The sequence below is a fragment of the Hyperolius riggenbachi genome, chromosome 6, assembly GCF_040937935.1.
Source record: "Hyperolius riggenbachi isolate aHypRig1 chromosome 6, aHypRig1.pri, whole genome shotgun sequence".
In the NCBI taxonomy this organism is placed as follows: Eukaryota; Metazoa; Chordata; class Amphibia; order Anura; family Hyperoliidae; genus Hyperolius; species Hyperolius riggenbachi.
Window position 1 is genome coordinate 99,597,017 of NC_090651.1, and position 14,405 is coordinate 99,611,421.

At 42.1% G+C, this 14,405-nt stretch overlaps 1 protein-coding gene across 1 annotated transcript in view; it reads left to right on the forward strand.

The window, feature by feature from the left end:
• Positions 1-13,644, forward strand: part of LOC137522500 (uncharacterized) — a 58,048-nt gene extending 44,404 nt beyond the window's left edge. The window contains exons 13-15 of the mRNA XM_068242572.1: positions 6,823-6,864; positions 13,042-13,216; positions 13,445-13,644. Coding sequence (XP_068098673.1) covers positions 6,823-6,864; positions 13,042-13,191 — 192 coding nt within the window. The 3' untranslated portion in view covers positions 13,192-13,216; positions 13,445-13,644. The remainder of the gene's footprint in view (positions 1-6,822; positions 6,865-13,041; positions 13,217-13,444) is intronic.
• The last annotated feature ends 761 nt before the right edge of the window (positions 13,645-14,405 follow it).

A 14,405-nucleotide genomic window follows, 5' to 3' on the forward strand; every position in this document is an offset into this window, starting at 1 on the left:
CAATAATCCAGGTTTAAATAAGCTCTAGGGACGGTATTCGGCGCATCCACGCCGTAAAAATCTGCCCATTTCCTTTAAGAGCAGCAAATAGCACAGTGGAACACATATGTGTTCCACCAAACTTCCTGGTTGTTGCCTCACCTCCCACTTATGGCATCCTTTGCAGACCAAACTTATTAGATGGCTGCAAATGCTATTGCATGTATTGGATGACAGTGGGGGATAGGTGCCATCTAGTGGCTGAATAAAATATCACTGGTGAGCGAAATATATATATATATATATATATATATATATATATATATACAGTACATATATATACAGTACATATATATACAGTACATTTATATACAGTACATATATATATATATATATATATATATATATATATATATATATATATATATATATATATATATACATGTATATATATATATATATATATATATATATATATATATATATATTTATAGTGTACATTTATATTAAGGCAGGGACTGGAACAGTAAACACCACAGTAAGTGGCTACAGTAATTGCACAATTATGCATGGTGCACATAGAAAAGTGCAAATTGTGCATATATAAATAAAAAAAAATCGATAAAAGTATATAAATGCAAAATTGTGAGGAAAAGTGATACCATATACGACGCACCATGTTAGTCAAAAGTGGCAGAGGTGGGCAATAGGTGGGAATGGACTCATTTAAAAAGATGCATTGGCATCATGTACATCTGGAGGGGCTGAGGGGGGGGCAAATGACCTGGATTAGTGTAACCCCATTGCTTATACAATCAAATTACTATATTAGCAAGAGTATAGAAGGGGAAGAACGCTGCAGTGCCAGCTGCTTTTCTACCTGCTCCAGTTCTAGTCATGCAGGGCCTGGTCTCAGACATGTTGCTGCACATGTTGTCATGCCTGGCCAGCAGGTGGTTAGGTGATCTGCTCCACATTCCTGCTGATCCTGCTCCTTCAGGGACTGCTGAAAACAGTCACTCCTGCACTTATGTTGCTCCTCCTCTTCTCACACCAGATAGTAAACAGTGTATCCACCACTACTACTTATTGGTAAAGAGTGAACAAGCAGGCACTCTGACAGGATTGGGGTGCTAAAGGTGAAGAATAGTAGCATTACATGTGGATAGGGGGTAAAGTGTAGCTAGTAGACAGAATTTATTGTTGAAGATACAGCAGCTACCATGTCCGGGTGCAGTGCTTATAAACAAATCAGTCAGGAAAACATCACTCAAATGCTATGAAAGTTTGTGGATGACCAACAGCGCACACTCCTACTGTGAAGTGAAAAGTGAACCTCCAGACTAAAAAGCATGATGGGATTTCTGATGTTGTTGTTCTCGTTCTGCTGTTTTTGCGCAAATTAGTTTTTTACATTTTGAATTTGAGATTTGAAGCCTAGCGCGCGCAGGTGGGAGGGGTGATCAGGACACAGGACAGTTGAAACTGTGTCTCATGCTCCCTGTCACCTACTTTCAACCAAAAAGATGGCTACCCCCATGAAATCACAAACATTTGCCTGTTATTTTAAAACAGGGTGGGTAAGATATTACCCACCATATATACTCGAATACAAGTCGACCTCATGTATAAGTCGACCCCAATATTTGACCCTCTTAAGCTGGCATTTTTTAATCGCATTTTTTTAATGGCATTTAGTTTCGAATATAAGTCTATCCAGCAAAGTTGTAGTCAAGTCCAAACCTTCTGTCTTTGGAAGAAATCATAAACAAGGTTAAAGGAATACTATCGATACAAAAGTGTTCTAAAATGACAGTGTGCAAATAATGTCTAAGTAGCTGTGTAAACATTTTCCTACTTTTCATGTTAAATATCAGAGGCAAAAGCTGTAATTTATTGAGGGTAGGATTTAGCTACATTGGGACAAATCAATTGCAGAAGGGGTGTCTGCTTCAATGCACAGCCAGAGTTGCATATCAGACTACAGAAAGCAAATATTAAACATATCAAACTCTGAAAGCAAAAGCCGTATGAAAAGCTGTGACAATTAGTTACATTTCCTCTGCTCTCTTCAGACACGTCAGTCAGAAACACAGGACACAGGAGCTGCAGCTGTTGGGAGCTCTCTTCTCTGTCACATGCAGAGTTACACATAGAGTTCACTGATCAAGTGTGAGGGGAATTTCCCCTCTCCTCATGGCTCAGTCAGCCGTCAGTTTTGGCGTCAGTAAAGTTTGAATTTATTTTGATAACAGTAAACAAAGAAGTTGCTACTAAAATGTATACACCAGTACTTAGCAGCACTTCCTAAACAATTCCTGTGTCAATTGAAAAAAATATGTGGATCGATAGTATTCCTTTAAGGGCAGCATGCTGGCAAGGTAGTTCGCACTCTCGCCTTGCAGTGCTGGGTTCCCGGTTCGAATCCCAGCCAGGTCAACATCTGTATGCAACGTAACAATGTATGCTCTGCCAGTGTCTGTGTGGGCTTCGTCCGGGCACTATGGTTTCCTCTCACATCCCAAAACATACAGATAAGTTAACTGGCTTCCCCCTAACTTGGCCCAAAACTATGATACATGCACTACATGATACATAGACATATGGCTAAGGTAGGGATTAGATTGTGAGCCCCTCTGAGGGACAGTTAGTGACAAGACAATATACTCTGTTCAGCAATGCAGAAGATGTCACTGCTATATAAATACTAAATAATAATAACAGTGGGCATGTATGATACTGATACCAGGAGCAACCATGCATGATCTCCATGCATCTTCCTCACACTGCGCTGCTGATATGTTAATACAGAACATTAAAAGCAGCACAGTGTTGGAAACATGCTTGCAGATCACAAGGGGTTAATCACTTCAAGTATCTTGCCTCAGTTATAAAAACAATGATAAGCAACAATGCACACAGGAGCTGAGTGCTGACAGGGAAGATGAGCCCAATCCTATGACTCAAATAAACATGTTAGAGAATTACCCAGTCTGGATGCATCTAAACTTCCTCTCAATGCTGATATCCTCCACAAATCACTGAAACACGCTGGCTTCAGCTCCCATCCAGCATGTCTTGCTACTCTGATCCCCTCCCCCACTTCCTCATGTCACTAGGAAGCAGGACCGGGAGACCTAAGGGCTGGTTCAGACGGACACTTGCGGTGCGTTTACCGCAAGCCTTTGGAACGTTGCGCTAAACACTTCCATTCAGGTGAATGGAAGCGTTTACACCGAGCTTTTGCGTGCTTTTACACGAACGCGGCGTTCGGGTCCCGATTTTCGGTAGCGTTCGTGCTGCCCCTGGAAGCTACATGTAGCTTCCAGGGGGCGGCCAACCGCGACGGCTAAACCTGACCGTGCAGCTGCCGCAACGCCCCGAACGTAACACCGCCGAAACGTCCGTCTGAACCAGCCCTAATGCAAACTGCTTCAATGCTGATAGATAATGCTGCTCTCCCCAGCACTGCACAATAAAGGTGTCACTGTTATCAGCAGTGCTGACACTTCAGTGATTAAAGCAGTAAAAAGATTAAATGGAGCTCCAGATTCAACTGAGGATTTTAGCTGCTCCTGCTCCGCTGGCTGTATGAGATCATGTGTTATCAGAGCGGAGGTTAATCCATTATGCAGCTTGCAGGGGGAGGCGGATTATGGCGACCAGGCATCTTAACTGAAGCAGGGGGACACAATCTGGCTGGCTAGCAGCACAAGGGGGGCAGAATGCAGCAAATGTAGAGCAGAGGAGATGCTTTATACTCTGCTTCAAGTCAGAAATGTAGGTCTGTTGCGAGTATAAGTCGACCCCCCTACTTTACAAAAGTAGATCAGACCTAAATTTCTCGACTTATAGTCGAGTATATACAGTACCTATTTTTATTAACATAACTAATGTAACTTAATGACAGAATGTTTGTTTACGCTGAAGTTCCACTTTAAGGGGTTAAGGTTTGGCAGCAGGGGTATAGTCACCAGGTGGGGTCTTAGGGTTAGGCATAGGTGGAGAGGGGGTTCAGTGTGAGAGTGGGCAGGGGCTTTATTATAGATTACCTGCTCCTGACAATAACATCTCCACTTCCTGGTTAGTTTGAAGGTTTCTTGCAGCTAGCCAATCACCATGCGGCTTCAGTTCCTGCACTGGAATTTGCTGGCTGCAGGACACTTGGAAACTAACCAGGAAGTGGAGGAGATGTGATTGCTGGGAGCTTGTAATGAATAATAATGCTAGATGCCAGTAATGACATTTTGTTACTATCGTTATTTAACATTTTAGAAATGTCCTAAAACATTAAAGAAGCACCATAGTTCTGAAGTGCTATTCTTAAATGTATGGCCGCTATGATTTCTAAACCACAGAACCCCCACCAGTTCAGAGCTTGCATTGCAGCAAGCTGCTATCCACTGCTCTGCAGATTGTGCATTGGAGCTTATCACAAGATATTTAGCGCTGATAACTTTATTGCAGCTGTTTCTCATAGGATTTCTGAGATCACACAATAAATCGCCAGCCGCAAGGAAATCATCCAAGCAGATAACTGTGCTTTACTGGCATAGCCAAGCATTGCACAATCTGGGAGTGGGAGGCAGGGCATATGCCAGTACAAGCTATGCCTAAGGGGTGCGAGGAGAACTAGACATATACTTGGGGTATTACAAAGGGACAATATACTAAGGGCACTGTACAATAGGCACCACTCAGGGGACAATATAGAAACAATACATGAGACACTACAAAGTGAATACGATACAGGAGGCTATAGTATACATGGTGCTGACCAAAGTCCTAATTTTTATAATTAGATTATTATCAATATATTATGTTTATTTGTTTATTGGTTGTTTGTATTTAGTCTGAGATTCTAATTCTGCAAACCTACCATTATTTTAAAGGCTTTGTTTCACTTGCACATGTTCTAATCTGCTTTACAACTCACATGCAATCAGGAAATTGCTATGATGTGCAGTTTCCCAGAAAGCCCTCAATTTTGTGCCATTTAGTACAATTGCATTGAACTTTAAAAATCCATCAAAAATTGTACAGGAAAAAAGGTTTGCAATTTGCAGTGCTCTCAAGTCATCTCTCTGGGGGCCATATGCAATTCTCTTTTTCACCTGAGTTTTATCCTAGGAGATAATTTTTCATCATTGATTTTAAATAACTTTCCAACACTTTTCAACTAAAAAAGTACCGAAAAGTAGGTGAAATAGTACTATCAAACTTATTTTGAGCATTTTCTTGCTTTCTGGTGGCTTAAAAGGCATTTTATTGACAAGTTTAAAAATATCACCTAGGAGAAAACTCAGGTGAAAAAGTGAATTGCATATGGCCCTGGACCTCTGTGGTTTACATTTTGCAATCTGCTGCCCCTCCCCAAATCTCTCCCATTGCAGATAAATTACAGCTACTCAAGGAGCCCGGTTCATTTTTTAGATACATTTGTGGGGAAAAATTGGTAATTTGATCAGTCAAAGTAGTCCTGCTCTGGGAACCACAGGCTTGTGGTGGTCTGAAAGAAAATGTATCTGAATCTTGTGCTGGTGTTTATTTCTGTTCTGCATTGTAACAAACATTAGGTTTGCACCCAGGTCAGGGGATTCTCAGCTTTAGGTTCTAGTAAGTCACTCATCAGGTGGCAAGGATTTTGTTCAAGTTTTGTTCTTTTTTTATGTATATAGTGTGTACAGCACTATTACAGTTTTGATGTTTAGTGAAGTTTACAGACTGTCTCCTGACTTGCTTTGCACTGTAGCTGAAGGCAAAAGTAATTACTACCAAGACAGTATATATTACACATGTTATAGCCATATAACAGAGAACAGACTGTCTAAGTAGGGATGCTCATTCGGATTCTGCGGAAATGCAATTTCCGTATTTCCGATCGGAAATTGCATTTCCGCATCGGAATGCAGAAATCGGAAATGGGGCTTTGCTATTAACCGCTAAAGTTGGCGGCTTTTGACTGTAATTTAAAATGCAGAAAATCCGCATTATCCGATATGCGGTAATTTTAAGCCAATCAGAAGACTCGGAATGAATAAACCAATCAAAGAATTGGGATTTAGGCGGAAATGTCCACATTCTCTGATTGTCTTATTCATTCTGAGTTGTCTGGCTTACAATTACCGCATGACGGATAATGCGGATTTTCTGCATTTTATATTACAGTCAAAAGCCGCCAACTTTAGCGGTTAATAGCAAATCCCCCATAGGTCCTAGACACACCACATTTTCAGGGTTTATTAAACAGGACACTGTGAACAAGATGAAGAAAAAGTTTTCAAAAAGACCTTATAGTTTTTGAGAAAATCAATGTTAAAATCCGCAGAAATTTCTGCGATTTCCGGCGGAAATCCGCATCGGAATGCGGAAATCTGTAGCGGAAAGTGGAATCGTTAGCGGTATCAGTGATTGGCAATGGCAGAATGCGGATTTTCCACGGAATCGGAAATTGGCATTTCTGAACACCCCTATGTCTAAGAAACTATTTTGGAGACGTAGTTCTTCTTTAAAGAAATCTATTATTACTAAGGCCTATACGACTGTTGTCATTACTTTCTGAACTATTGGCCCAGACTCGATATGCAGATGAGGTGTTCTGATTCTGATTCTATTGGCTGATAATATGTCTCCAGTTATCTTTCTGACTACTTCCAGAATTGTGTCAGAATGTTGCTGGCCACACACAGATTGGAGAATACCCCAAAGTTTGCAGCTGGTAATTTTTGAAAGACCAAAAAGAAAGTGTAAATGTCAGTTCTTATTCCAGTTTCACAACCAACCTAAGGAAACCTCATCAACTTATTACTTTGACATAGTTTGTTTCTAAATCTTCTTTTACAGGCAACGGTTGATGGCATTCTTAACCCACTTTTTTGCGCTGTGGTAAGATATCAGTTACTTCTTTATTTCTTCATCTTCCCAGGTGTAATACTGCTGGCGCACACAGGCTTCTGATATCACTTTGATTTCAGTTTACATTGAGATTACCATACGTTCATATCCTGGCTATACATGTAAATGGTAAATAGGGGACTAACTAAGGTCAAACTAAACACAACTGACCTTGAATGTAAAGTCGGTGCACATTTTAAGTTATTTTAACTTCAAACAGTTGTTAGAGTGTATTTGGGTGACAGTTTTAGGAAGGAGGACTGTATAGACACACTGCCCAGCTGCCAGCTGAGAAGCCAGTTCTATTCTATGTAGAGGGGGGGGGGGGACAAATAAGCTGGATCCTGTTGCAGGAACTTTGGAAGAAGCTCCCAAAATAACAATAGCTATTGGTCAATGATAATGTAGCTAAGTCGAATACTTGTCAGCAAAGTCAAAGGACAGCTTTCCCCAGCATGAGTATGAAGGATCATCTCAGGGGAGGAAAATCTCTGTGTGTACATAGCTAAGTAATGACAAGCTAATTAACATAGACTCATGTTCAACTCATGTGACGAAACAGGAATCTGACTCTTGCCAATAGAGAATTTCAGAAGACTATCCATACAGTATTAATATTCAAGTGAAACTCATAAAATTAGAATAGCATTCAAAAGTCCATTTATTACTGTGAAAAGGTGAAAGTAATATATGAAATAGGACCTATTTGCAGGTGATTTGGATCAATTGGCTGGTTAGAGTCGTAGTAGAAGATTAGTCTGACACTTTGAGCCTAGAATATTGAACATTTTCACAATATTCGAATGGTCTGAGATTTTGATTTTGGGGCTCTTATAAGCTGTAAGCTATAATCATCATCATAACAAATAAAGGTTGAAATATCTTGCTTTGCATGTATTGAGCCTATTTTATATATTAGTTTTACCTTTTAAGTTAAATTACTGAAATAAATGAACTTTTGCACGATATTCTAATTTTTCAAGTTTCACTTGTATGTAATAACTTGGCTGAAAAAGGAAAAGGCAAACAGTTATAATAATCCCAAGTATCGGGCACTTTTTGAATATGAGGTGACTGAAAGGTGGAAGCTGCAATCTTTATCCTATACAATAAAACCTAACTGTCCCTGCGTCATCCACTTTCCCTGTCTGTCTGTCCGAAGCTTTTTTGTACTGCGCATGTGCGCAGTACAGAAAGCCGTTGGGACGGGAGGTGAGGCCAGGGAGCAGGGCGGCCATGTGCATGCGGCGGGCAGGCAAGTGCGCATGGCACGCACGATGCGTGAGCGCGGCGCAGGCGCACGCAGCTTGCATGCGCGGTTAAATCACTACCTAGAGCCTGTTTTTAAACGGGCTTAGGTAGACTAGTTTCCCTATAAAATGCTGGTTGCTGTAATGTAGACCGCTTGGCTTCAAGGGGGCCTGAGATACAATAGCCAGGCAAGGCTGACACCAGTAAAGACAAAGTAGTCAGAGCAGCTGATCTGCTTGCTTTTCCTTAGCTCAGTGATTTAGCAGGTATTACAAAATGTGGATCAGAGCAGCAATCGAGCAAGTAGCATTTCAACAGGTAATCGGCAATTGCACCTTTAACTATATTAGAAACCAGAAAAGGAAAGAAATCCTGCACAAAAACGCTGCACCACCAATTACAAATATAACAACGCTTTATTGGACATTCTGTCTAAGAACATCTAAGAACATTTAAAACAAGTGCTGACATCAGCAACTGACCACAATACAATATTATGTGGAACCAACCAACAATGCCTCACCTCCTATGGTCAAGATCAACCCTGCAGGCTGCAAACAATTACCCAACATGGGTTCAAAAGTTGAACCCAATGTTAAGCAGTACTGGACCCGGGTCTGAACAATTGCAAATCACCTGAAAAACCTCCTATAAATAACCAAGGTGCAAAAAGAATAAGAGTGCTAGTGTGTAGATATAATGCTGATGGAACATGAGTAATAATTAATATAATCATGTGTGGACAGTGCATATCAGGATCAACAATGTCAGTGAATCAGGGGGTATACATACGTAGCCCAGGATTAAATGTGCAGGCAGCCATGGAGTAAGGGTGGAGGGAGGCACATTCACCTTTAACTATATTCCTCCCACTTCAGATTGACTTGCTTATTGGATAGAGGGCCTAGCTGTCACATGTAGTAAGAATGGTATTGAATGAAATAGAAGTGTGCATTCATTTAGGCAACCACTGATATTTATAGGTAGTGATGAGAGTTAGTGGCCATTTTCGTTTTGCTATCATTGTTACATTGTAGCACAGATGAAAGATAGCATGAGAAAGAACATTATTTGCATGTAATTTATCAGTGACTAACAACTACAGAAAAATAGTGGCAGTGGATTTCAACCTGTCATTCCACAAACTACTGGGGGTGCTAATTTGCATGATGTAAGGACAGGTTGACATCCACCTCCACTATGTTAGTGTAGTTGTTGGTCTCTGGTCAGTTACATCCAAATTGTCTTTTCTTTTTACTTATTAATTGCCCATAAAGGTTAAGTTTTAATTTTCTCCAGTACAAGATTAATTGTGAGCTAACTGAGCAGGAGATACGACATTGATGCATAGATGGCTGTATACATGAAAATGTATGGTTTGCATATGAAAACACATTTTTTCCAAATGCATTGAAGTCAATGGGCATCAGAAAACACATTTTCAGAATAGTTCTCATTTTTGCAAAAATGTGGAAAATCTGTTGTTTTTTTGACCAAAAATTGAGTCAATCAAATTCAAAATTACTTCAAAGGAGATTTTAACTTGTCCCTACTGATAGGTAAAATAGTGTTCTACTATTGGCTTTGCAACGGTAGTTTCATCTGTTTTATTTTTTTGTACCAGTTTCTGGTTGATCCCCTATCTCTACTACTTATTGCTTAACCCAAACCTGCCCTACCACTTTGTAACCTCCTACACCCCAGTGAATTTCTTTCTCCTGCCTAACCCTAACCCTCCTCATTGCAATCCCCTTCCTATACACCTAACCCTCCTCATTGCAATCCCCTTCCTATACATCTAACCCTATCCCCCCTCTCATTGCAATCCCCTTCCTATACACCTAAGTCTAACCTAAACATAGTTACATAGCTATTTGGGTTGAAAAAAACATACCTCTATTGAGTTCTAATTGAGTTCCAATTAGCCCCAAAACAGAAAAAAAATCCCTGGATAGACACTGCCAGCAATTACCTAGTAATTATAGCCATGCATGTTATGAATGCAAGGAAAGCATCTAAGGCCCCCTTAAAGGAATACTTAAGTCAAAATAAAAAAATGATTTTTACTCACCTGGCGCATCCCTCAGCCCCCTGAAGCTGTATGGTGCCCTCGCAGCCTGGTTCCGATCCTCCTGTCCCCGCCGGCGGCTACTTCCGGGTTCGGCGACAGCCGCCGACAGGCTGGGAACGCGAGTGATTCTCCGCGTTCCCAGCCGCTATATCACCCTCTATGCTGCTATAGTGTGTATGTTATACGCTATAGCAGCATAAAGGGTGATATAGCGGATGGGAACGCGGAGAATCACTCGCATTCCCAGCCTGTCGGCGGCCGTCGCCGAACCTGGAAGTAGCCGCCGACGGGGACAGGAGGATCGGAACCAGGCTGCGAGGGCACCATACAGCTTCAGGGGGCTGAGGGATGCCCCAGGTGAGTAAAAATATTTTTTTTATTTTGACTTAAGTATTCCTTTAAACACAGATATAGAATTTGAAATAACTACTTCCTGTGCAGGGTTGAACCTAACATGAAGCCACCTAAATCACATGATTCAGGTGCAAAATCTAGAAGGCAGTATTTACACAGTTTGGGCCACCAGGTGTCTGCCTCCTCTCCGCTCTCTCACCCGCTTTCCTGGCGCACACACTACCCTCCTCATCCCCACCCTCATTCAACTGGTGGCACCTGCTGGACTAATCAGGGGGGGGTGCTACTGGCCAATCACAGATACCTGCTGCTCCTTTTGCTAACTGGTGGCGATGGTCCTCTGGGCGAGACCACAGCCCCGTCATAGGGTGCTCGGTCAGTAGCAGTGACCAATCAGATGTGATTTGCCCAATGACGGTTCCGTGGTCATGGCCGCTAGACCATAGGCACAAGTTAACAAGAAAAACAACAGCTGGCCGGTGATTGGCCAGTCTGGTGCCAGCCCCCCCTAATTGGTCACGTGCCAAAGCTTCCCCTCTGACTGGCCATGGTGATCTCTCACCGATAATGGGGTTTATATAGGGGGTATATATGATAAGAGGTATATATGATGGAGGTATAAACTGTATGCATTTATGGAGCGGGGGGCAGCCCTCCGTGCACAGATCATATACCCTAGTCCTTTAGTTCTCTGTGCAAGCCTAAATAAAGCCCTTCTACTGCCTATTGCTTAATTCCAACCCTTCCTTCATTCTGTAACTCCTTATTCTAATCTTTCTTTCTTTTTGAAACCTAACCTTAGCACCCTTCTCATCCTGCTAACTCCAACTTTCCATGCCATATACCTAACACTATCCCAGGTTTATATGATATCTCCACAGGTGAATCTTGGCACAAGATATTACAGAAAGTTAACATGCCTAATGCTAGCCGGCCTTCCTGCATTCTTATTGCCTAAAACTAACCCCTCCACCGTGTCCACGCCAAACACTAACCTCCCTCCTTTCCACGCCTTACAATAATCCCCTCCCTACTAACTTGTCTCTAAAAACTATCCCTCAGGGACTGTAGAGGGCTCTCCAGAGGTAGCATAAATTAGAGTAAACCTGCAACTTTCTTTAAAATAAAAATCAGATACTTACCTCAGGAGCTGGAAGCCTCTGGGCCCTATTGAGGCTTCCTCCGTCCTCCTCAGCAGCCCCGATCCAGTGCTGCAACCATCAAAGAAAAATAAACAATAATAAAACCATTAAACCATATTTCATGATGGATGCCACCCGCGGTGATTGTTCGTTTTTGAATGACCACAATGCCGGATTGTCCCGATCCTCATTGACTTTCGTTGGTTTTGCCGGGATCATGTAAAAGATTGTTCATTTATGACGGCGCGCACAATGCTTGCGGATACGGCCAGATGGATCAGGGACTGATCATTTGTTGGCGGAGATCCCCGATCCATCTGCCCATGATCTGTCTGCAGGTATTTATCTTAAAAAAGCTTTGCGGTGAAATAGCAGGATCTGGTTGACTGTGTTACATGAAGGGCCTTATCACTTTGAGAGAACAAGGGAAGGCCAAGTCCAAAAGGAAGCCCAGGTGTATGGTATGGGGTGCAAAGAAAACAATCCTGGGGACTTCGGGACCGTGAAGGTTGCTGGAGAGAAGTTTATGTGTGAAGGTGTGGCCTGTCATAGTCTGCTGAACTAGTGCTGGTGCTGACAAATAACTCTTTTCTAGCAATATTTGACTGTAGTTTTCAGCAACAATGTTGCCTGGTGAAATTCCACTATGAGTAATGTTAGGAAGCCCTGGACATGCATACTGTACTCATTCTCTGGCCGTAGTCTCAGGGGTGTACCTAGAAATCCCTGGGCCCCCCTGCAAAAAAAATCCAGGCCCGCTCAGGGACTTTTGTAGGGCAGGAGGGGTCGCAGCATAAGAGGAGAGCATGGCCGCAGATCGGTGGGGAGGGGGGACATTCCCCCCCTCCCTCACCTCGGGCTCTCCTCTCAGCGCTCCCCTCCTGCAATCATTAGTGGCAGCGGCGGCAGGCTGAGCACATACCTCCTTCTTGCCGGAGGTCTTCCGATCACTATGTGCTTCATGTAACTTCCTGTGTAAACAGGAAGCAGCATGAAGCTCTTAGCGATCAGAAGACCTCCGGCGAGAAGGAGGTATGTGCTCAGCCTGCCGCCGCCGCCCGCTGCCACCAATGATGGCAGGAGGGGAGCACTGAGCGGAGAGCCCGAGGTGAGGGGGGGAATGTCCCCCCTCCCAAACCGATCTGCGGCCACGCTCTCCTCTTATGCTGCGACCCCTCCTGCCCTACAAAAGTCCCTGAGCGGGCCCTAGGGGGGCCCCGGGCCCCCCGCGGCGGCAGGGGTTGCATCCTCTATTGTTACGCCAGTGCTTAGTCTCTATTTATACTAAAACATTTTCTCAGCTTCTTTGTAATGCAAACATTTCATAGATGTTTTCTTTTACTCTACAAGGATGCAGCACTTAATGGTGCGAAAGGACTTCTTGCAAATCTCCCTGCTGTTGGTAAAGGTGCCACTGATGGTAATAAAGGAGGTGTAAGTGCTTCTGGTAACGCTCAACTGCCTGCCCTTGGAGGTGGTGCTTTCAACCTTCTTGTTTAACCCTGTGAGGAAAAAGTATGCAGAGGTAATCAACATCTTTCTAAATAAAATACACACTGTAGAGTATAGATTTAAAATCTGAGTCATGTTTTTTATTATTTTAAAACCCACTAAAAAGATTGTTCCAGAGTCTTGTACTTGTTATTTGTGTGTCTCTCTGCACCGTACCATCTCTACTCTGGAGATCCCAGTCTAGAGCTACTCAGAAATTTCTATTGTTTGACATATTAAATGTGCCTCTTCTTTCTTCCAGGAACCGGACTGATCCCGCTAATCCTGAGTGTAACTGCATACCAATAATCCAAGAAAATCCAATCATTTCTCTCTTTTTTTTCCCTTTAATCAACATTCTTTAATCAATACTCTTTACAACAAATAATTAATGACTGACTTATATCAACATATGATTTCATTTCTTTTCTGGCTGATTTATCAATAAATTCATTGCATCAAGCTGTGTGTTAATATGTTATTTTAATGTTTTGATATTGAATCTATTTGGTAACCTGAAGGATGTAAAGAGCACAGTACACATATTACACATATATGAAAGGAAAGCTGAAGTGAGGGCATGTGGTAGAAGTATTTGTACTGCTCCTTTTAGAGGAAACTGCACATTGCTTAGGTTGATTTCACACTATGCACTTTGCATCACAATCACAACACAATGATGCTGAAAAGTTGCATTGTACATTAGACATGTGATGCAATGTGCTGTGAAGCATACTGGATCATTGAAAGTATGCTTCACTGCCACTGTAAATACACACGTTACCCTGTAAATGCATTGCACGCAGCATGTTATCCTGATGGAACCCGCTGCAATGCACCACACTGCAATCAGTTTGCTATCCCCATAGTAATATTATTGCATTGCATTGTGATGCAATGATATTGTCTGTTGCATCCCTTCAGTTTCACTCAGATGTTCAAATTGCCAGGAATACTGTCATGTGTTTTTTTTTCTTCCACAATGCATAACTTGATTCTTAGCACAGATTCACCCAGCCTCTCCACTGTGATCCAGCTTTTTTCAATTTTGAGCACAATTTGTTTTAGCGCCTCCCGGCACTTACCTTTTTTTTTGTAAAGAGCTTTTCTAAGCGCTTTTGCAGAGCGATTCATTTTTTCACTTCCTGACGTTAGTCAGGAAGTGAAATCTTTCACCCGAAAATGAATGTACAATAAATGTACAATGAAAATAAATACAATGT